Source organism: Macrosteles quadrilineatus, unplaced genomic scaffold (assembly GCF_028750875.1).
Source record: "Macrosteles quadrilineatus isolate MER2022 unplaced genomic scaffold, UCM_ALF_1.0 Scaffold_4__1_contigs__length_99947679, whole genome shotgun sequence".
Classification (NCBI taxonomy): Eukaryota; Metazoa; Arthropoda; class Insecta; order Hemiptera; family Cicadellidae; genus Macrosteles; species Macrosteles quadrilineatus.
The window spans coordinates 2,424,780-2,448,507 of NW_026542597.1; the positions used below are offsets into that span (position 1 = coordinate 2,424,780).

General features: G+C 34.4%; 2 protein-coding genes across 4 annotated transcripts in view; both read right to left on the reverse strand.

Annotated features, from left to right (window-relative positions):
- Positions 1-1,119: 1,119 nt before the first annotated feature.
- LOC128992213 (protein regulator of cytokinesis 1-like) lies at positions 1,120-3,362 on the reverse strand. The gene has a single exon (XM_054415678.1). It carries the CDS (start codon positions 3,301-3,303, stop codon positions 1,264-1,266), a length of 2,040 nt encoding a protein of 679 aa, XP_054271653.1. The 5' UTR covers positions 3,304-3,362; the 3' UTR covers positions 1,120-1,263.
- A 7,509-nt stretch (positions 3,363-10,871) lies between these two features.
- The window catches only part of LOC128991607 (histone-lysine N-methyltransferase EHMT2-like), a 32,023-nt gene continuing 19,166 nt past the window's right edge, over positions 10,872-23,728 (reverse strand). For all 3 annotated transcript variants that reach the window (XM_054414630.1, XM_054414631.1, XM_054414629.1), the window contains exons 11-20: positions 23,534-23,655; positions 22,604-22,776; positions 21,581-21,739; positions 20,757-20,966; positions 20,131-20,275; positions 18,663-18,774; positions 17,681-17,855; positions 16,554-16,632; positions 14,987-15,162; positions 10,872-14,205 (exon numbers count right to left, since the gene is read on the reverse strand). In XM_054414630.1, the coding sequence (XP_054270605.1) occupies positions 14,052-14,205; positions 14,987-15,162; positions 16,554-16,632; positions 17,681-17,855; positions 18,663-18,774; positions 20,131-20,275; positions 20,757-20,966; positions 21,581-21,739; positions 22,604-22,776; positions 23,534-23,655 (1,505 nt within the window). In that variant the 3' untranslated portion in view covers positions 10,872-14,051. The remainder of the gene's footprint in view (positions 14,206-14,986; positions 15,163-16,553; positions 16,633-17,680; positions 17,856-18,662; positions 18,775-20,130; positions 20,276-20,756; positions 20,967-21,580; positions 21,740-22,603; positions 22,777-23,533; positions 23,656-23,728) is intronic.

Here is a 23,728-nt window from a genome sequence, read left to right on the forward strand (position 1 = left end):
TAAAATGAATATTTTGGTAAACAATTTCCTAAATATTCTGTCTGTTTTTTCTCTTTATAATATAACAAATAATCCATGTCACATAACAGAATGTGGTAGATGTGACAAACTTGGAGGCTCATGGCCTTCTAGCCCAGTTCGATAAGCTGTTATCACCAAGGGTTTAGATATCAGCTGCGATATCTCGTTGCCTAGCAACCACACCTGTTGCGTTCAGCCAATCAGCTCGCGACTACCCCTCCCCACCACTCCCCTCACATCCCCGGGAATAATTTAAACTTCTCCGATCAAACAACTCTTCCATCCAAGGCAAACTAATCTATCTTTCATCAGGCTGATATTTTAATTTTAAAATATTTTTTAGTTATTAGAATAAATTATAAGAGTCCTTTGCTGGATTTTTTTATTGTTTGTTCTAAGTTTGTGGGAGGAATTTCAAATAATTATAATGTAGTTTTAGTCATATGGAAACACTCATATCTCCTCTTTTTCCATCTCACTTTCTTTCTTCAATGAAGGGTGTTGAAGAAAAATTATAGGTTGGTATGTTTCGGTTCCGACCTGCGATGTCTTGGAATTAAGTGATGAAATGAAATGAAAAATCGTTTATTTTTTCAAGCAAAGCTAGGGCCACATGGCCCTTTGTTACACTTAACCTGATAAGTAGATAGTGTAAGTAGATAGTGATAAGTAGAAATATACAAACAAGTTTTGTTTCAATTAATTCCCACTATTTCTATGAAAAGGTCCCTTCCAGGTATCATGTGCCTACTTTTCGGAATTTATAGTCGCGTACCACCCATCAGTGAATTTGCCAGAATTTAATTTGACAAATACGTTGGATATAAATTATATCTGTTAGCACGATAATTCGAGTACAAATCATCCGATTTTTTTATTCTGTACAAACGTGTAAGTAGCTTTTATTTGAAGGAGTTCACAGGTTTTTTGGGTCTCTGGAAACATCAATACGAGAAAAGTTGGTCCCGAGACTATGCTTTACTATGAGACCGACGATAATTGCTCATAATCGCTGGTAAATTCACTAAAAGCACTGACTTCTGAAAATCCTTGCCTTTGTAAATGATATAAACATTTTCGTACAGTAAAAATCCCTTTACTTGAAAAATGTAAGTTTACAATATGAAGAACAACGTACTATAATAACACATGAATTATGAGTTTAAAATAAGCAAAAACGAATGAAAATACATGAGAAACTTTAAAGTGAACATGAAAAGTAAACAAAAAACTGATAATTCTTTAAAATATGATGGGAAGTTTTCTTCTACTATTTGTGGTTCTAGTAGCTATGTTAGGAACAATTGGTGTAGTAGGACGAGGAATCTTGGAGCTGGTTGAACTTTTCAAAGGCATCTTTGTGATGGGAGTGCAGAATCTAGAAGTCTTCTTTTCACTACATGCCTTATTTACGTTTCTTGGTCGCAAAACTCTTGGTTGAACTAAAGTTTGATTGTGTTTTGTGGTGGACTTAATGTTTTCTTTGAACGATTCGTAAGTTAAACTGTTTTGCGAGTTGTTTGAGAATTTGTTTATCACAGTGCAGGGAGTGTCACATTGAAGTCTTCGGGCTACTTTGCTATCGTGAGATTTTGTTTGAAAAGAGGTGATTGATGAGTTTCCATTTAATTTGTTTTCTCTCAACACCCTTGTCCAAGTACTTTCTGCAACTGTAGACCCAGATAATGTAGAAGCTGATCTGGATATTCGAGGAGTTGAATGGGCAGTTTTCATAACTCTTGAGTAGTTATTAGGATGTTGGGGGGTCAACAGCCTTCGTTTGTCTGAAAAAGATTGCTTGAATCCAAGCCTTGATTCTAGAAACATATTTTCTTTATTGACTGTCTTCCTCATTAATCTTTCTGTCTCTTTAGTCTTTTCTCTCTCATCTTCCTTTTCTTCAATTTTACTTTGTAAAGATTTCCCAAAAAGCATAAAATCTTTCCCCGTTGTATTTTTGTACGTATTCAATAGCGTAGTGAGCTCTGTTTTTATAGATGGAACTTTTTTCTGTATGAGTCTTCGTTCCTTTTCTTCCTTCAGCAAACAGCCGCCTCGATTGTTGAACAAACGATCTTTATTCGAAGCCAACTCCTCTAGATGTAGCAATCTCATCCACAGCTCGTCATATTTACTTGAGAGTTGGAATATTTTTTTGTTTTCTTCGTAAAACCTCTGTAGCTTCTCAATTTCCATTTCATGAAAACTTAATACTTCCTCACTCCAGTGGTTGGATTGATAGGCCTTGAATTGTGCTCTGTCTCCCTCCGAATAGCAGCACTTATCCCATAGATCGTTTAAAACTTTACGCTGGCTTATTATGAGATCTTTCAGGTTTTTCTTTCTGTCATCTTTTAAATTTTTCAGTTTTTTCTTTAAGTTATCAATTGTATTGTTATCAAATCCATTATTTTCGCTAAGAAATGTTTCAATTTCATCTGTATTTAGAAACATTTTCTTACTCAAAGAAGCAACCTCATTCCGCAGGTGATCAGCCTCGTGTACTAATTCTTCTTGCATTTTTTGATAACGGTTTGTAGTAGCTATAAGCTGATTTAGACGTTTAGTCGTAATAGGATAATCTTCTTTTTCAGAACTGAAATATTGTTCGATCTCTTTATTGGGCTTAAATTTGCACTGTTCAACTAGCAATCGTAGTTTATCTTTGTAGGTCTCAAAGTCATATTTCAGTTGCTCATTTTGCTTTTCTAACAACTCAATACGTTCCTTGAGTGTATTTATTTGATCAATTCCAGGAATGAAAATGTCATCTTGCTTAGAGTTGGCAGCTTTTTTAAACGAGAGTCTTTCTTCTCTTTGGGGTTTCAAACTTAATTTTACACAAAGTTCTCTTTCCTTTTTCTGAAGATGATTATATTCTTCCAAGCGTTTTTCTCTTATTTCCTGATAGGTGGTTAGGATTTTCCAAATCTTATCTTCTAAGACCACCAATGGATCGTCTTTGTCACAAGCTAAATTTTGCACTTCTGCCTCTAGTCCTAAAGCCTTTTCCAGTTTCAGCGCATCTTTGCCAGCTTTTTCAATACTTTTTGAGAGATTCTTTTTCCTTTCATTTTGACATTCTAACTGTTGTTCCCAGAATGCTTTTACGTCATCTATGAGTTTGGTGAAGCGATCGTCGGAGACACTCATTGGTCCGTATATTTCATTCCAAAGTTTGATCATTTCTTCAATACCTTCCACGTTGATTTGTATAAATGTATTTTTCATTTGTTGTAATTGGACGTCTTTGCCATGAGATTCGCCTGTGTCACCACTCATTGCGAAAAGGTTGAGGAACAATTTATAAAATAGCAAATTAATATAGTCAAAGTAATAGTTTTGGTAGTTGTGTACAATTTAAATGTGTTTAGGTCCCATATGAAAATAAACACTATTATTATTAACATGTGATTTTGGCCAGTATTAGAGAGGATATTCTAAATTGGTGACATAAAATTAGATTTTACTATCGATATGAAAAATTATTGTTGGCGAACATTTGTATTTGTAGCATCATTGGTTGTGCATCCCAAAATAAGGTATCCTCCATTTGAACGCACATTTGCATGTTTTATCATGCTTTATTGATTGTTAATCTTATTCAATTTTCGTGTGTTTTTAGTTCTCTATCAACCTGCATCCGTAGTTTCGTTCGGTCTTTCAATTGAAGTTTCTGGGTGCGATATAAACTGGTTTTATTAGTAACTAAGCACATAATACCATGGACTTTAAATAGTGTAAGCATGCGTATCAAAACAAAAAAGGGAGTATATGTAATCTATGAAATTACATACAGTGTCCTGTTCAATAAAGGACATCGTCTACTGGGGAAAACACCTCAACTGATGAACCAAGATGGACAATTATTTAAGCCTTTCTCCACGTTCCCAACTAAATTCCATTTCCATTTCAATTTCATGTGTGAAGATTAGATTTTTTAAATGTTTGAATTTTGAAAGAGGCTTCACTATTTCTTTCTTAGTTCATAAACTGAGTTGTTTTGGCCAGTAGGCGATATCCTTTATTTACTCAATAAAAAGAAGTCACTTGGGGTGGTGTCAAAAAATGTTGACGTCAGTTTGATGGCAAACCTCACCATTGTATGTGCTAGGTCACATTTTTCAATCAGATGAATTTGTAAAAATCAACTTTGGCATGTGGCCGAAACAACCAACACAGGTAGAACATTGCACTTCGTTGTTTATTATTTGTAACTAGCCTACTAATAATTGGAACAATTAATTACGTGACGTTTACCTGCACTATAACACTTTGCTTCTCACCAGGCTTAATACATTGACTATTTGGAAAAAACAGGTTTGCATGCTAAGCCATACTAATGTTACAAGCATATGTATGAACTTTGAGTAGGCTTACGAAGGTCCTATATCTTGAACAACTGATGTTATCTCTTGGTCTAGTAGACTTGAATATACTGCAAAGGGAAATAATATCTTTAATATTGTCAGTTACAGCCAGAAGTTATTTTTTATAATATAGCAAGCCAACAATTTAGCAAATTCTGTAAAATCAATTTAATACTTTTTACTTTTATTTAACAATCTATTTTATAAAGAGTAAGTTTCTGCACCGTTGGCTTCAACTCTCCATGACAAGATGCATGGATAACATGATGGATACGGTAGACTATCGATCATGGAGGCTGTTGCTGGGAGGACTATTTATAGGACCAGCTGATGTTGCTAAGCAACCTCCCGGCCCGCACCTGTTGATCCTTCGTCCTATAATCTGTCTTCGGTGGCTTCCATAAAAAATATGATTTACAAAGTACACTCACATTTTGTAGTCATTTTTAGAATAAAATAATATGTAAATGTTCATTCAAATTAGCCTCCAACAGAGTGCTCTGATATAAATTACAAATGTTGAATTCACCAACTGTTTTCTTAAGTAACAACAGCTAAGAGAGAAAGTAGAGTTATCACACCAACACACTCTGTGAACGGATTATTCAACTATGTTCTTTTGTAAGTAAACTACAACAGAGTTTACTTATAAAATAAAAGTATATTTTATGAACACTAGATTCATTTAGATAAACAAGTCACAGTGCATGGCTATAGATCCATACAGAAGCATTTCGTCTAGTATGGAAGTGGGAAGTCGCCATATGTAAAAAATACATTTCAAAACAGTGTTACCAACACAACAAATAATGTAATACGAAGAATATGGAGAAACACTAAAATGTAAAACAGGTAGTCCATATAAATCGAATGACTACTTCAGTAGGTCATAGTGAATTGTGGAATTAAGTGGACTTGAGGTCGTCCAGTGGTCGAAACTCGACCAAAAATATTTAATGTACAGTCTTCTTTATTTTCATCCCACACTGTGAATAAAACATATGATTGGAGTTTCTTCCATTTGTTTTGATTTTCTGTTTATATTTCGTTGTTATTTCGTAACCAGCATGGCAACCCATTTGATCCATGTTAATTTTTTTCAAAATTTAAATTCATTTTTTGTGCTTATTTTTGAGCCTATTTTAATTTATAAAGGGATTCTGCACATCTACAGGTAAATATCTTTCCAACAGTATGCATAGATTTTTCCTGCGATGCACACGAGCTGAGAAAAAAGGTTTTAAAGAAACATGCTTGCCTATTAATATATAGATAGATAGATGACCTGAGTAATAGGTTATGCACATTGTCCGACTTAAGTCTTATAGTCTGGGGATTAAAATTTTCGGGTCATGAGACCCATTTTAAAAATCCAACATCAAATTCATGAAATCCGACAGAAGAAAATCCGAAATCCGACTGCTGCTGGCGTGTTCGCCATGCAGCCTGTGTCAGTTTATCCCAACATCCATCCCGTGATAATGGTTGGACCACCGTTTTATTAAAATGTTTATTTATTTCTTTTTATGTAAACTTTGTGTCGATATGTGTTTATTTATTGATAAGGACTAGAAATTGCCAGACTATTTCTTATACTGTAAGTCTGAAGACAGACAAAGGTGCATACCAATATAAATTTGTACAATATCAGTCTCGATGGCAAGAATGTTCAGAAAATTAATATATTTTCCCAAGATTGGCAAGTGCCTTTCTAGTGCTTTAGCCAGGATTATGTATTGAAAGATCAACAATGATAAAGGACAGCTGACTCTAGTTTTGAACTATCAAAAAGCTACTGAATTTTCACATGATCGAACCAGCAAGACGAGCATCGACCACTCAGCTTACCAGTTATGTGTCTGAGGAGCTTAAGTAATTAATACAAATTTTGAGTAGGTACTTAAGAATAGTGCACATTTTTCAGCGTAATGAACTACTGTAAGTCATCTACTTTGTTTTCATTATGAATAAGTAATTCTTCCCACTATCCTTGTTCAATTCATTGATCTATTCACGTCTACCAGAGTTGAAGTTTGTTTAGGACCCAGATTGTGTTGTCATGTTGGTACAACTGATTATATCGAGTCACGGTAATGACATAATTAGATTACATCAACACTTCAATATAGGGCTTAACCATTTAAGCACTGTTTGGAGTATATGTCCATCCATAGTCCACTGCCCACTCCACATTTTTTGACACCCTGTTATAGAAATAGAAGTAAGTTTAATAGGTTTAGAAGTCTGCTTGCAATATTTTAAGTCGAATGTGTTATTTATGTAGTACATGTTATTCCGTGACGTGTATTAATGAAGCTGTAAAAGTCATGGTTTCAAATCTATATTTTCTGAGGAACTTAACTGGGAAATGGCAATAATTCCAGGTTATTGTTAGAGTACAGTTTTATTTTTATGTAAATTGTAAATATTGGCCTATCCAGCCTGTGCTGGTATCAAGCCAAGGAGGAGGTAATAAGGAGTACAATGCCCAGTCAAGGGCATAGCCTGGGTTTTCTTTTGGGGGGTGCTGATATTCATAAGGGTCAGCAGGGGGGTTTGTTGGAAATGACCAACATACGGATGGTCCTGGATGTTGAAATTTTAGAGCAAAATTGAGGGTTTTAAGCATTTAAAATCTCTTATTTCAATTTATTCGGGACCAAAGGAAAATTCAGGTTAAGTGCTTCAGTTAGTTATGGTTATTTTATGAATTTGTGCCCAGTTTTTTTGTAGGAGCCGAGCCTGTAACCTGATGACTACTTCCTGAATTTAACCTCTTCCATGTATTCGAACATGTGTTTTAAAATAACAAACACTTCACATGATAGGGTAATTTAACTTAAAGGGAACCATTATCAGTTCAACTTTTAACTTGCCAAAAAAATTAAGATTAAAAGATATTTCTTCCCCATAATCCTCCTATATATTAATAGGCAAGCATGTTTCTTGAACCGTTTTTCTCAACTCGTGTGCATCGTAGGGTAAATCTACGCATACTGTTAGAAAAATATTTTCCTGTAGGTCTGCAGAATCTTACTAATATTATAAATGTGAAAGTTTGTGTGTTTGTTTGTTTGTTTATTTGTTTGTTTGTTTGTTTGAAGTTCAATCACGCATAAGCCACTGAACGGATTGGGCTGAAATTTGGCATGATGATAGCTCACATTCCCGATTAACATATAGGCATATTCTTATCTCAAAAATCCTTTCGGGCTCTGCCCCAGTGGCTCTGTAGTTCCCCATGTTAACCTTATGAGTATTCATATTTAAAGGGAATTTAAGAATTTAGTCAGCTGTTTCAACTAAAAAAGTTGGTTCTATGATATACAAAAGCATTAAAAAGTTATAAACTTAACAACAGGGTGCGACACTATAATCTTTTTTGCATTTATGTAAACGGCTAATTTGAACTAAGCAGCAACAAAAAACTGTGATACGCAATGAGAACTGTCAAAGTAGGATTGTTTACAGTTATGTTTATGTTTTTAATGTCATGAATAATTTGTGATTTTTTGTGAATTAATTTTTCTTTATTGTTTAAGTGAAATGGTAGAACATTATGGCTATGATAGATGTGTAGTACCATTGTCATACCGTCAATTTAATGAAGCAAATTTTATCAATTTTCGACCTCTCCCATTTCAAACGCAAAGCTTGAGTATAACTGCAATAAGCAATACGCCAACCCCGTACGAAGGACGGGTACTCTGCTAGTCCCTTTATAAATTAAAGCAGGGTAAAAAATAAGCAAAGGAAATGCATCTAAAAAAATAAACATATTATGGGTTGCCATGCTGGTGACAAAATAACAACGAAATATAAACAGAAAATCAAAACACATGTTTTATTTAGTGTGAGGTGAAAATTACATATTTTTGGAGTTTTCGACCACTGACCGACCTCTACTGTAGTATTTATATTATAGTTTAAAATTATGATTTTAACTCGAATATTTGTCTAATGTTTTTCATATGTATAAGAAATCTATTGCTCAAAATATGTGTTTTTGATGTTAATAATTCAAAATTAGTTTGCATCTAATGCTATCTCTTGAATTTATAAAAACTTTCTTTTGCATTAAATTCTGTGCCACTTTTTAATTCTAAGATATTACAGTATTGAACTTCTTGACAACTCCAGTATGCTATCACAACTCACAAGACTTGATGAGTTAAAAGGAAAGATAAATAAGTTTTATAAATTTGTGATAGATACCCTGTATTTAAAACTTTTTGAACATTTGGAAACGATATTATTATCACAGAAGATAAGTTTAAAATTCATGAATACGAACAGAATGCATGCATAATGTATGGATAAAATGTTGATGTGTTCTTTTGTTGATCAATTTTTTTACTGAACAATAGATTTTTATCAAAAATAAATTGGTTTACATATAATACAGGAAATCGGTATAGTGAGTTAATACTGAACATGTGCATCTATGTTCAAACAAATAGTTAGAACCCGTATGTTAGGGTACTCGATGTATTTTATATTTTGTGGAAAATTTCAGAAGTTTGAATCACATTTCCAACTACGCACCTGAAAGTGGGGATTTTACTCGACAATAACATGTGGGACAATAAAGTTGACATGAAAACGTCAGAGGAGACAGGACAATATCCTTGTTGTATGAATGACGCATTTATATCCCTCTGTTGTGAATGTAATCTCAGCTAAACTGTAACCTGAATTTTCTTTATTCACAATTGCAGTCATGAAAGTTTAAATTCCATCAATTACATAAATAGAAAATGGATTTATTTATGGCTGATGTTTTGGTAAATTGTCTTTTACTTTCTTCCCCTATACATATATGGAGAAAGTAACATATGTATGTTTTTGTCGAGTTTGAGTTTTGGGTGGGTAGAAATGTATTTTTTTAATCCTTCTGAACCCGCAAAAAATGGTGTCTGTGTGTGTGTGTGTGTGTGTCTGAAAGTATGTCTGGGTGTTTTCACACTACAGTCTACACCTGTGGTGCGATTTTCATGAAATTTGGTAGGCTGGTACTAAAATTCCATGGTATCTCTAGGCATTTTTTTTTTATTTAAATTTTTAATGATATTCTCACAAAACTCCCTGAAATAACAGATAAATTGGATTTTTACAAAAACAGCCGGACCGATTTTTGTTCAAATTTAGTATGTTATGACCCTTTTAACTCTAGACAATATGGTACAGCCCACGGCCCCAAACACTGTAAAAAATTGTTCAAAGGTTATAACATTTTATGTGATTTTCCCCATAAAATAACACAGTTACTACCACCGCTTACCCATTCAAAGGGTTGTTGACAAGCTAATAGAAGAAAGGATGTGTCAGTTTGCTGATACCGTATATTTTAATGCTCAATGGTTCAAAGTTGCTGTTTGACCTAGAACAAATGAAGCACTAGAAAGGTTAATAAAAAATGTATTTTGATAATTTATCTATCAAAAATAATAGTAGGCGGCTTCATACATTAAGCCTTACCTGTATGAACTATTACAAATACACCACTTTACAATACGAACCACATTCACAGAAGTTAACATGTGGTTTAATTTTTAACATCATTTTTCAAATCACAGTTTTATATATAAAGTTTACTTGGAGATGAATATTTAAGGTTTTAGAGTTGATGAAGTAAAATCACAGTGGGAAAGTTTATATAAGAAAACTCAAAATTTCATAAGGAATGCAGAAGCTTTGATTCACAGAAAAGATCCAACTTTAAACATCCTTAGAACTTTCTCTCTTGCAGATTCTTAACTTTACCTTTCGCCATAGTTTTACTTTTAAGAAGCATTATTACTTTCATCTTATTATAAACGGAGATACAATTCTTTATTTCTTTTAACCATTAAAACAGAGTTTCCTTGCTAAAATGATTATTTTTATTTTACTATTGAATGCAGGCTAAACTGTAAAAAATATATAACATTTTAAGATTCACAATCTTTGGGAGATCTGTGGAAAGTGTTTTCTTTAAAATTCATAAAAACTGGTTATATTTATAAAAAAAGGTTTTGCACAAGGAATACTAATTTGTGTATCTAGTGGGTGAAGTGGCACTTTGTTGCACACAGAGAAATGTTTACGCAAAAGCCGTAGGCGAGTGTGGAAGGTTTCTCGAGTGCTGCAAAGGCACTTGGCACTCATGTAACGCATTATATTTTCTCTTCAGTTACTATAAATCATATAAATATTTAGTCTTTCAAACACTGTACAACACTTTTTTAGTTTAGATCCAATCCAAACATTGAACGAAATGGGAAACGCTGCACCAGCTGATCGTAGTCTTAATATCTTTAAGTGTTGCCAACTTATTTTCAAGCGTACATAGATTACGTGCATAATAAAAGCACACTGATTGTGTTGTTTGGTTGGAATAGGTACTAGTGTGCGTAAAGTAAAAACTGTGCAAAGTAAGGCTTTCTGTACTATAATCTGTGCACTTTGTCGTGTGACTGTAGGAAAAATAAATATCTCAAGGATGGAAAAGAAATTTATTTCTATAAATTCAATTATGTAATAAATAAAAATGCACAATACATATTTTAAAATACAAAAAAATACAATACCCTACACAACACTAATATTTGCATTAACAAGCAATTGGCTTTGTCTGGCAAAAGTAACCATTAAGTATTTTACAGTATAACCCTACTCAATAGGAACCAAGTCAAATTTAAATTACAGATTAAAATACAAAGCATTTAATTTTACATAATTTGTTTGTGCCACAGCACATAGATCTTTTCTAAGATTCACTAAAATAATTATTAGTTTTTTTTACAATTTGGTATTATGTTAACAGCCAAGGAATTAAATTTGTTACCAAACTAGTTTGAAAAGTTAAATTTTGCAGACAAACGCAAACTGCTTGAATGAAAACTAATACAGTTTTTTATACTACACTATCTTCATCAAACTTGTTTAATGTTTACCATTGCTATGGGTCAAACTCATCAAACTGCACATCAAGCTTAGTATATACATATAATACAGTTTGCAGTATTCTGCAATAAAACAGAACAAAGCACAGGGTGGTTTAACAATAACACAAACTAGACCAAAGAAACAAACAAAAATCTAAAATAATATGCTAAAACTACAACTGAACACCTGTGGTACCGATAAAACTTTACACTAAAAAAATATATAACAAAACACTTTTAAAAGTATTCAACACAAAATTTAAATAAAAGCTATTTGGCTTTTCTTCTGAGTGGTGCTGATAACACACAGTTCTAACCAGAACTCTCTATAAATAGGCAGTCGACTAACAAAAATGTGCAAATTGCATTGATGAAAACAAAACACAGTGTTGGTGCACCACTGGTAAGACGCACACACGTGTGTATTTGAATCTGAATGTGAATGAAGGTTGTGTGTTTGGATGGAATTATATTAATGTTCTTATCTAAAATACGACCCTGGCAAAATACAATGAATCTAGATTTTTACCCTTCTGGTATCTTTAACCATAGACTAACCAACACAAGTAGACTTCTCATCCCATTGTAAATTTTGAAGCCCATTTTACGTGTCTAGTTCACGTCCTTTGACACTGATGGCTAGTGTCGACGAAATCTTGTTTACCTATATTATTTTAGGGTCGATTTCATGATTGAATTGTTTTATTTGGTTAATAAGGTTTTAAATTACTGAAATAATAAGAAACAAATTGTTAACAAAACACGACCTCTACAGTGCACCAAAGAGAATAATAAAATTGTCTTCAGCTGATCCATAAGGATGAGAAATCCGCTAAGGGTATGTTTTATCTTTATCATAGACTAAGCAACACAAGTAGACTCCTCATCCCATTGAAAATTTTGAAGCTCGTTTTTCATGTCTAGTTCATGTACGTCCACACTCATAGAATCGCTGGGGTAGACAAAATTTTGTTTCTATTATTTTAGGGCTATTTTCATTATTTGTGCTTTACTATTTATTTGGTTATAACTAGGTGACCAGTTATTGTTTACGATTTTATCGTTTTATTTGGTTAAATGAGGTTTTAAGTGACTGAAATAACAAGAAACAAATTGTAAACAAAACACAACCCCTACAGTTGGACGTACAGAACTAACAATATAATTGGCTTCAGCTGTTCCATAAGGATGGCAAATCTACTAAGGGAGTATGTTTCATCTATGGTTTTATCATTGACTATTGGATACTGAAGTATTGAAGTTGTATTAATAGTCAAAGGTTTTATCTATGCTTTAACTTAGACCTATGTCTCAAAATAGTATAACCTATAAGTCTCATACCTCACAGAGGTAAGATCAGTTTATTACCTAGTTCATTCTCATTTCCAAAACATTCTGCATGACAATATTTACAATACCCGACTTTTGAAACTAATCTTAAAAGAAATGAATATCGCGGGTTGGATTCCAAGCAGTAGATTCTAGACCCAATGCCTTGCTTGTGTTATTGAACTATCAATTAATGACTCTTGTCTTACAAAAAGATTTACGTTAAAACAGTAACATGTCCAATGTTTGACCATTCACTTACAAAAATGTGATGCAATAGCATGGCTAAACACAAAGTAAACCAACACAGAATAAAGTTTCTCACCTTTCTCGGTTGAGAAGTCTTGATAGTTTCAGTATTTTCTTCACCTCAGATTTTAGCCCATAGTGAGTCACAACTTCAGCGGGATCATAGTAGTAAAAAAAACAAAAAGTATGACGGACAAAACCGACGGGCAATAGGCTAGCTAGTAATATATAAAGTATATCTTTCTTCCACTTGCATATGACACTTTTTCATACCATCCATGTACAAAGAAAATATTTAACCACTTGGCATTCGTAAAATAGTTCAACATGCTCTATTCACAACTTGTCTTCTGAATTTCTATAAGAGAGTTAGTATCGCAGTTTAATCTGAAGAAATTTGTTTTATGGTCAAAAACTGCATTCAGCAGTTAATAATCACCAATTTTCACTCAATTTTTATTAATGATGCTAAAACCCCGGATGGTCCAAGTCAACAACAATGGTACAAAATGCAATTCAACACATCTCTTATTTATCATACTGTCGCTTAAAATTAGACTAAGCTTCATGTCAAGTCATTAAATGTACCTTAACTAATATTACAAGGTTGATTGGAATCTTTTTACACATCACCAAAACATGCTCTGCATTATTTTGTAAAGTGATGCATACGGTAGGGCCTATAAGATAAAAAATTACAATTATGGTAATTTTGTTATAATCTACTTAAGATAATTTTAAATCTTTGTTTAAAACAACTTTGATATTAATTCTAGCTTCATGTTGCATTTTTGTAAAATAAAAACTATGTTGTTGCAGCTCTAAAACAGGCCATTCACTTGTGCAATATTGATTGATGAAAAATATTTAAAAAACAAAACCAAACGTTATACATGGTGAGGAAAATATGTATGACGAATTTACTCCTCCGACAACCACAGCGGTAATTACCAGCCTTTGGTTAAGTGTAAAACCAACTGTTGTTATATATGATTTTTTAACTAAAAAAGTCAGACATATTACAGTTTAGAGATTTTCCACATGCAAGGGTAGTCTCACTAGTCTGCGCTGTTGAAACAAAGGGAACATGATAAAATATGAGCAACTCTAGAGTGAGACTAAGAAATTTGCCTAACACAAATTATAGCCTATGCCATTATAAGTTTTCCTTTTCCTCTTGTTTCAGTTTCTTGTGGTAGTTGGCCAACGTCTTTTCAATCGTAGTTTCTGAGTATTTGCATTTCTCAGCACCACAAGTGCATGTAAACATGTTCCTCTTGATTATCCAAAACTTCTCCCCATAGTCAAATCTGTAAAAAGGTTTATTTTTATTGTACTTTCAGTTATTCACAAAATTATACAATGTAAAGATTAGGTAAATAGTACCTTTATGTTAGGCCTACCTTCTTCAGAAAACTTTCAGCATGTGAATAAAGAAGGATTTACATTTATTCATTCATGTGTTAATATAATTTTTACAATTTTAAAAAGAGTGTTTTGTTTACAAGCCTTTGTAAGTCTCTTAAACCTTAATGGTCGTATCCAACATAAATAAGAATGACACTCTTATGAGTATTGATTTTCAAATATTTCACCTAAAGCAACGTTTAACAGTTCTTATTGAATATGAAGACGAGTTGTGTAATTAATAAGTTTAATAAGTACCGTAAACAAAAGCTCAAATGATTTTTACATAGCTAAGCAGTTGCACTGTTCTGAACAAAAGGTAATATTTTGTTACATACAAACAGATCATCAACGTTTAGATGAAAGAAGATACGGTTTATGAAGTAGTGAGTCTGGAAAGAGCAAGAAAAGAACTCTGTGAAATCATAAACAGTCAGAATACTCAATGAATCACCACATGCAAAAATGCTACGTAGAAAGTGTTGTTGTTGTGACTTGGATAATTTTACGGAAACAAGGTGCTCAAATACCTTACCACAAATTGTAAACAACAGAAGGTAAGAAAACCCTTAATTTATTCCTTTAACTATGTCAAACAAACCGATTACTTGGTTCATTCCCCATAAGATTCGCCATCACCTTTCGTAAATCACAGTTTTACGGCTGAATAGCTTTGCTACTTACGCAAGTTCATCATTAGCCTGTATGTCCTGGTTGGCAAAGAAGGCTATACGAGGGAAGTGCAGGTCCTGATGGTCAATGAACACTCTGACTGGTAGCAAGTTGGGTTCACAGCTGTGGTTGATGAACCTGGCAATGTTGCCGTACTTGCGAGCGTCTATACAGTACGTCTCTCCGTCCTAATGTACATCAGATGATAAATGTTGCCACCCACAATGAAGACACGGCTTTGTATTTTAAACCTGCTTTAGTAACTTATCTGTACCTGAAAGGAGGCTAGTGCTAGTGCACTTTGCTTACTAACATTTATAAAAATAAACAAAGGTTAAAGCATTGTTCCATAAAGTAGCTTTATAACGGTAGCCAAAGAGACAGATAAGAAAACAAGGTATGTTAATATATTGGATTTGAATTTCATAGTCTTGGTGGCAAGAATGTTTAAAATGAACATGTTTAGAAGCCAACCATACAATTGACAAAAGCTCACAAATTAAAAGAAGGACTCAAGAGGTGTGAAAAAAGTGGAGAATGTCAAGTATGACATAGACAGACAATTTCTAGATAGAAAAACATATTTAAAAGTACGGGAAGCATTTTTCTATTTTGGTGCATGCTGAATCAAATAGAATTGAATCAATATTTTGATACATTGCACACCACAATTTGAAAGTCAAAAATTTTCTCTTTTCTTTATACATAAATACCCAAACAAGATGGTGGAGGAAGAGGAACTGAGAAGGAATGCAGGAATATGGAGAGGCGTAGTAGTCATCCAGACCTGGAAAATGAGCAGAACAAGGGAGGGTAAGAAAGTATGTAGCCAGACAAGCAAGCTGTAACATGCAAAAATGTAGAGGTAAATATTTGTGATGCTATTAAATATTCCAAATAGATTTTGAAACTTGTTATAATTCTCTGAAGACTGAATTTTAAAACACTAGCATTTTTATGTTATCAAACCTAGCTATCACAAACTAGGAATATGTTTTAAGAGATGTACAGTTAAACTATCTCAACGATCCTGTAGACGTAAGACTAATCTATAATCCAGAAAATTGGTAACAAGGAGTTACTGTAATTGAAACAAATCCACAGTTTAAGTTCTCCCAAGTTATCAACTAAGCAGACCTATCCTCTCCCCTCCAACATGTTATTCCTCAAATTTATGTTTAATGTAACTGTGGGAAGACAATTTTTTTTTTTTTTTTTTTTTTTTTTTAAAGAGGTTGGCGGCCTCTTTTAACCTTGCATTTGCCCGTCCACATAGACTAAGCGCCCGTGCGTGGATCGTTAACAGCAAAGCAAGGAGTGATCCGGTACAGTACAAAGGTGAACTGTACTGATAAAATGTTATCGGCAGTGACCAGGATCCGAACCCACGACATCGCTGCCTTGGGCCCGAAGTCCGCGACGCTACCGACTGAGCCACCGACTCACTAATAAGAGATGTACAGTGTTAATAGAGACTTGTAATGTGTTGTTAATGTAAATGTGTTAATAGAGACTTTTACCTCATTGTAAACATGACAAACACATAAGATATTTGCCTTATAGGTTATTTAACACTTACCCTGTTATCCAGATCAAACAAATATGAGTCATCTTCTCTGGTATCAGCTTCACAGTCTGATATGATCTCTCCAATGTATCTATAAAAGTATTACAACATTTACAACACCATTAATATAAAATTTGAAACCAAACTTGTTCTGTTATAATTCTTTGAAAATCTTATTTTACCAACAACTTGTCCTGCTCTTTGGTGAAAACATAGACTGTTCAGTGTTCACTAAATAAACACTTGGCTAATATTGTAAGTGCCAAATGAATACCAACCTAAGTAGGTCAGGGGTGGGCTGGGCCTGATTTATACAATAACAATAAAACAGTGACAAAGAATAGTGGGTTTATCCATTACAGACAGTTGAGGTTTGTTTTAGAGGCATCTCAACTTGCTGATGGTGCTTCTGAGTTGGCTTTTTACTGTACCGTAAAATTCTGCAAGTGACTGTTAAATGTTTTGAACTCTTAAGAGACCAACCGATTAAGTTTGCAATTCTTGTTGACTATTGTAATTTGTCAGAAATTACACTTCCGAAGTGTAAAACAGCCAACAACTTGGACAATAAAACTTTTCATACATATTCTTCACATTTGCATTAGTATACATTTTGGAGTTATTTAGATACGATGGACTAACTAAGCATTAAAAAGTTTTTTGGAAAACTGTCGGCAAGCAACTAATTCAAGACTGAAGTCCTAAAAGTCAACATAGCAAAACAACCGGTTGTTACAATGACGTTAACATTGACAACAGCCTTTGAAGTTTTACATAAGTCAAAAAGGCAATGTGATGGATGTGCTTGAATAGTTTGAAATTTACAAGTCCACTTCATGTCTAATTAATTTTCAACCCCCTTCCTCACTGAGACAACTCATTCTAATCATCTAACCATTCTACTCATAACAAGGGCAATAAAACTCTGCAATCCAGACTTGCTGGTTTTTGTAAGGTGATAGATAGGCCTATCTTTCAATATACCTTGATCATAATAGTGTTTGTGGATGTGTCCGTAGAAAAAGCAATAACAGATAATTAAGTTTCCTGAAGAGCCAAAACACTTAACACCAAGTTAACAATTCAGAACTGCAGTTAGGTATATTAACATTAACATAATGTTTAGGTAGGCTACTCACTCGCAGACGTACGCCCCCTTGGGTATGAGCCTGAGTGTGCGCACGCCCCACCCCTTGTTGCCCTTGGTGCGGAACAGCTGGAACCTCGCGGTGATGCCGTGCTGTACCACCCGGTTGCGACAAGTCAGGCGGTTGCACGAGCAAGCCTGGTTACACTCAAACAGCATGGGAGGATCTGAAAACAAAAAACAGAGGCTGTTAATACTTTTTTGGGTTTTTTAAAATTAGTATTGACTGTTTTCTTTGCAATCTGAAATCAAAATTTAAAATGTTAAAACAGTAGTCTCTGTATTAACTCAACTTTCCTGTGGATTGTAGAGTCTTGTGCCTCATTCGGGTATTTATACCACATAGGAATACATTTTTATTCCTACAGTATACTCCCTCTTATCCGGACATCTTTTAACCGGACATCGGTTTAACTGGACTACACTTGGTAGAAGTGACATCTCTTTATCCGGATAATATTTATTAGCACATCGGTTTAACTGGACTAGATCGGCAGGAAGTGGGCGGTACTGAAACGACTGTTCTTGTGGGAAAAATTTGAGACCAGTGATTACGTGTCTAAATACAATGCTCTCCTAATTTTAAGTCAAATAGAGTAAATAGAGTATGCATTTAAACGGTCCGTTTTAACGAGATTTTAGGGACATCGGTTTAACCGGAAAACCCGTTATCCGGACTGGCCTCGGTCCCGAGGGTACGGATAGGAGGTAGTCTACTGTATGTGGTATGATTGTACAACATAGCAGGATATCAAGAAAATTCATTCTGCAGCTCCTGACTATACATGGAAAATATTGGGCATCTTATTGTTTTAGAAAGCTGTGTGCTGCAAGTTTGTCAATCTAATACCTACATATGTCTGTACTACAGATTGGTTACAATGGAAATAGTGACTTAGAGGAGCTCTATTGCTTTATCATATACGCTTACCCCGTACGAAGGACGGGTACTCTGCTAGTAAACTATAAATCACCTGCAAAGTTGAACTCTGGCAGCAGTTTCCCCTCATCATCGTACCAACATCTGATGCTGATCTTGCCACACATACAGCCTCCGCTGGTGCACATGTCTCTGCATTTACACGACTGGACAGACAAAACATCATCACCTTACTGCGGCTACAATACAGCTTATACAGTACAATCCCGATTATCCGAGGTCGTTTTTGGCATAAATATATCATTTGTTTTCAGTAGGAAAACAATAATTATTATGTTATTATTATGTTTCAATTTAAAAAAACGTGAAAATACCAATTATTTTGCAATTTATTGAAACAAAAACAATACTTGGAATAACCATTAAGTATTCATTTAACGTTATAGAATGAACCGCAATAACCTTACAGATTAAAACCACACAGTACTAGGTTGGCTGGCTGCCGATGGCAAACTGGACTCGACAGTGGACAAGCCGTCTGCAGAACATAAACAATAGCAGTGTCAATCTTCTTCATTACGATGTTGTTTATACATGATTGTGTCAATATAGATCAGATTAAACTTAAACTAAATGTAATTTATATGCTTTTTGAAATAGAAAGATTGACTTTAGCGTTTTATTTTAAATAATGTAGTGTATTGGTTTATCATAATTCAAAGGGAGTGTTGCATGAACTCCAAGTGCTACGACATCCAATGATATTATTCAGTGCCACGACGTCCAAAACATAATTTTTGAGCTGTTGCACAATGTCCAAGTGCCACGACATCCAAATGTACAGTAACTTAAAAAACTTGGCACTTGGACGTTCTGCAATGCATCCTAATTCTAATAATGTTTAAAGGTGACAATTGAAGAAGTGTTTAAATTTGTTTCTAGTTTTTTTTTTGTTTTTTTTTTTTTTACAATACGTTATCTGGAAAAAGGATATATTTTACAAGTGTTTGACTGAATACCGTAACCCTAAACTCAAAATATATGCGACTTCCGTGTTATCCGAGATTATTTGTAACCGAGGTAGTCTCGGCCCCAACAACCTCGGTTAATTGAGAATGTACTGTAGTGGAGAGAACTCTTCAGGAGACAAGACTCAAGGTGAGTTATAAACCACTGGGTCACACCATTATTGTCATAACATTGCTTGAAGCTACTGGTGGTTGGCAAGGTTTGAATCTAACCCCGAGGTCATAAGTCCCTCCCTATAGACCAGACAAGACCTTCTATTAATACATAGATCCAAAGAAGTTGTATTTGCGTCAGTTTTTACTATTGAGATTAGTTGGTTCCTTTAGCTAAGACTATTTATTTAAAAGCCCAAAGATCAAGAATGTTTTTGTGGTAACAATATGATGAAATGGTCGTTTCCAATTTTCCAAACAATACAAAAATTGAAAAAAAAAATTCAGTAAAAGGAAGAAGACATTTATAATTTTTTACACAACACATGGTAAGACAAAAAACAACTCAAATTGAAATATTTTTGAACGGTTTCAAATTACCTGCAATGAGGTGATAGTTCGATCCACACTGATGTTGGAGGTGAAGCAGTTCTCCATGACATAAACAAAGTCCCTAGGCTCCGGTTCATCGTCTACAGCGTTTACACATTGTACAGGATTGGCCTCATAACCTCGCGTGATGTCACTGTAACACCCACCATATATTGTATATCTTGTTACCACTCCATTGGATAACAACCAAAAATTACTTGATCCTACAAAATAGGCAAGAGATTTATGTGATATCATTGCAAATACGGGCTCTGGTCAAAAAAATTAAATTCCTGGCTTTTGGAAGTCATAACAGCAGAAGGTTGGAATAACTAACAATAGTACCATAATATAAAATGTAGTGCAATGGAAATCGATTTTATTAAGATTTCACAACAATCAAATCATCAAAATATAACTAATTAAAAAGTATAAATTCTAAAAATATTTTGCTACTTGAATCGAAACTAGAGTAGTTGCATCCAATAATCAACTCACAGAAAAATCCACTGCTTCCTCACCCCTACCTGCTATACTAAAATAACCTCCTTAGTTATTACAGCTATAAATCGCAGAAGAAATTAAATACCTAATGAATAATAAAATGAATAAATACATTTAACTGTATTGCTCACTTAGTCAGTATCTTCTGCGCTCTCTTCTGCACGTTGAGTGTAAGGTTGCGCAGCTCTACCGTGAGTTTGATAGCGTTGTATGTGTCGTTGGGTGCGCCAGGCACACACTCCAGTGGCACGAAGCCAGCCCTGTTGTGCATGTCCACACGCGCACCCCTGGCCAGCAGTAGGATCACACAGTCGTACGCGTTCTGACGTGCTGCTATGTGGCTGCGGAGAACCATGAGGACCAATTAAATATGTGATATATTGTAATTATACTTTGCTAACATCAATCATATTGATATAATGCCAAATCAATCTTCCTAAATTACAACTGATTCCACTGGTAATGCTTGCAAAGTCAATTGTTCATTATAATAAGTGTCACTGCCAGTTTACACTGGAGGCCTACTTACTTTATTTTCAAACAGAAGGATTTAACTATGTTTATAATAAAACAAGGTTAAGATTATTAAGTGTCTACGCCAGTGAAGTTTTTTATGAAAGAAACACAAAATGTTTTAAGTAAAAGCTATAGAACCCATCTAATCATTGTGGATAATTATACCTCTCCCACCTTCTCTAAAGTGTGTTTTGAAAATGAATAGCAAACATATTACATTTAATGACACTAAACCAAATCATGCATATTGGCATTAACTAAAAAATGTTGTTTTTTTTCAATGACTAAAATTCAATTCAAAATGTAGGGTAGTTCTTAAAGTATAACGCTTATTTTGAAGTTCAAAAAATAGTAAGGAGTAATTAACAAACTACAAGCTAAAAAACAAATCTAATAAGTTCAAAACTCTATGTTTATTGATACAATGATGTAGACTCACAGTGGGGTATCGGCGTGGGCGTTGGTGGAGTTGACCTCCGAGCCGTAGTTGAGCAGCGCCTCAGCTATGTCTATGCTGCCGGACAGCGCTGCCCAGTGTAGCGCTATGTTCTGTTCTGCATCCCTCACTAACGGATCTGCTCGCTTCTCTAACAGGAACCTGGAAAATTACAGATGTTTTACAATACTGCTGCTCTGTACTTATATTATTGTATCACTCAAGGTTTAGTGGATTAGGAGTATACATTTTCTTAGAGAACTTTGCTTAAGGTGAAACTTCCTAAGTAAGTCTGCGCCTGCATCATGTGAGGATTAACAGTAAATAACACAAATTTTAATTAGGGCACTGAAATACATGGTAGATGTGCTTAAGCATCTATTTAAAGAATAAGCTCTCTACTTAAACACCTTCAAAACGGTTAGCCTCAAACCATTTTGGAGTTTGGATAAGGGTTAGTCCGAGAAAACGTAAGAGCGCTTACCGGACATGGGCAGTTCAGAAGTCTTGCCTATTATAAATTTAATTTTTTAATATCTTATCAATTTAAGATCTCTTTCACAGTTTTACAACAACAAAATCAAATTGTCTTGTCATTTTCAGTTTTGTATTTGGATTAGGATTTCATAGTTTACAAGCAACAATACGTTGTTGTTTGACACCCTATATTAGTACAATAATTAATCAATATAACCAAAGATCTAACTTATGAAAATGTTAACATGACTGAAGGTAAAAAACCGTAATTTAAACACATTCATAACCATACTAATTGTGTATAAAGGCAGTAAAAGAGTATTAAGGCTTAGTTGTTTTCCCTAAACTAATACTTTTTCAAAGCAACAGTTTATTTTATGTAAATTTAACAATTTCATCAAGACTAAACTACAAGTTAACTAAAAGTTTTTAGTAGCAACCCAGCAGACACACAGGCAACTCTTGCCTTTGTCTACTGATTCTGTAAACTCGAACTAACTAATATGCAAATGTGCTTTTCATTTAGTATTAGCCACGTTGGATGCTGACCTGATGACCTTGTAGTGCTTGTGCTCGGCCGCCCACACCAGGGGGGTCCAGCGACCGTCGTCCACAGAGTCTATAAAGTTTCGTGGAGTGTTGGGGTTGGAGATTAGGTAGTGACAAGCCTCTATATTGCCTGTCTTGGCTGCCAGGTGAAGTGCTGTCATACCATCTCCTCCCTACAACACACACTAACCTAATATCACCCTGCAAAACTATGGAGAAAACGTAACTTGTATTGTAGAAGGTTAATTTTATCATCACTAATATTATAGTTCTTTTATAGTGTCGCGATTAATGTTTAACTAGTCCAAGACTAATGGGGAATCATAGGAAACAGAGCTTCAACAAATAAACAATTATATGATCAAGGATGTAACATAGAACACAGGGCTTAGATTATTAAGATTTAGTGATGATAGCAGACTTGCCTGGATTGGAAAGAGTCCAAACAAGTGCAAGAAACACCAAACTTTATAACAGTGTACGGTATATAGTGTAGTTTTGTGTTGTTTTGTACCAGTTTGGACTCTTTTTTCCATTCAGGTAAGCCTGCCATCCTCACTAAAAATCACAAATTAAATTATGTCATCAATTTCATATCAAACTTACTGTGATACCAGACTGCGATACTAGTCTGGTTGTATTAAAATATGGTATCTGCATAAAAGTTATAAATCAGATTGAAACGACAAAACAACAACGCTAACGGATACATTATCAAATACTCATCAACTGTTGACCAGCTGTAAATAGTTTAAACAATGGTGGATGTAAGCTAGCTGGTAGATGTAAAACTTGACTGAACTCCTCCACATTATCCGTTTAGAGCTGATTGACCCCTAGACACAAACATATGACTGTATGTATCTTCCCTTCATTAAAAACAAGATGAATACAACAGAACTCTTGTACTCTCAACAGTGATTGGTTTACCTTGAAGGTGACACTGGCTCCTGCCTTGACCAGATACTTGACCACGTCGTTGTGACTGTTGGCACAGGCTTGCATCAATGGAGTGTTCTGGTCCCTGTCTACCACATCCAGATTGGCCCCAGCTGCCACAACACACATACTAACTATATTCTCAGGACATGGAGCATACATGCCATTAACTAACTGTTTCTATAA

Excerpts from the sequence above, each read along its gene's own strand:
- LOC128992213 (XM_054415678.1), bottom strand. The coding sequence starts at position 3,303 with ATGAGTGGTGACACAGGCGAATCTCATGGCAAAGACGTCCAATTACAA.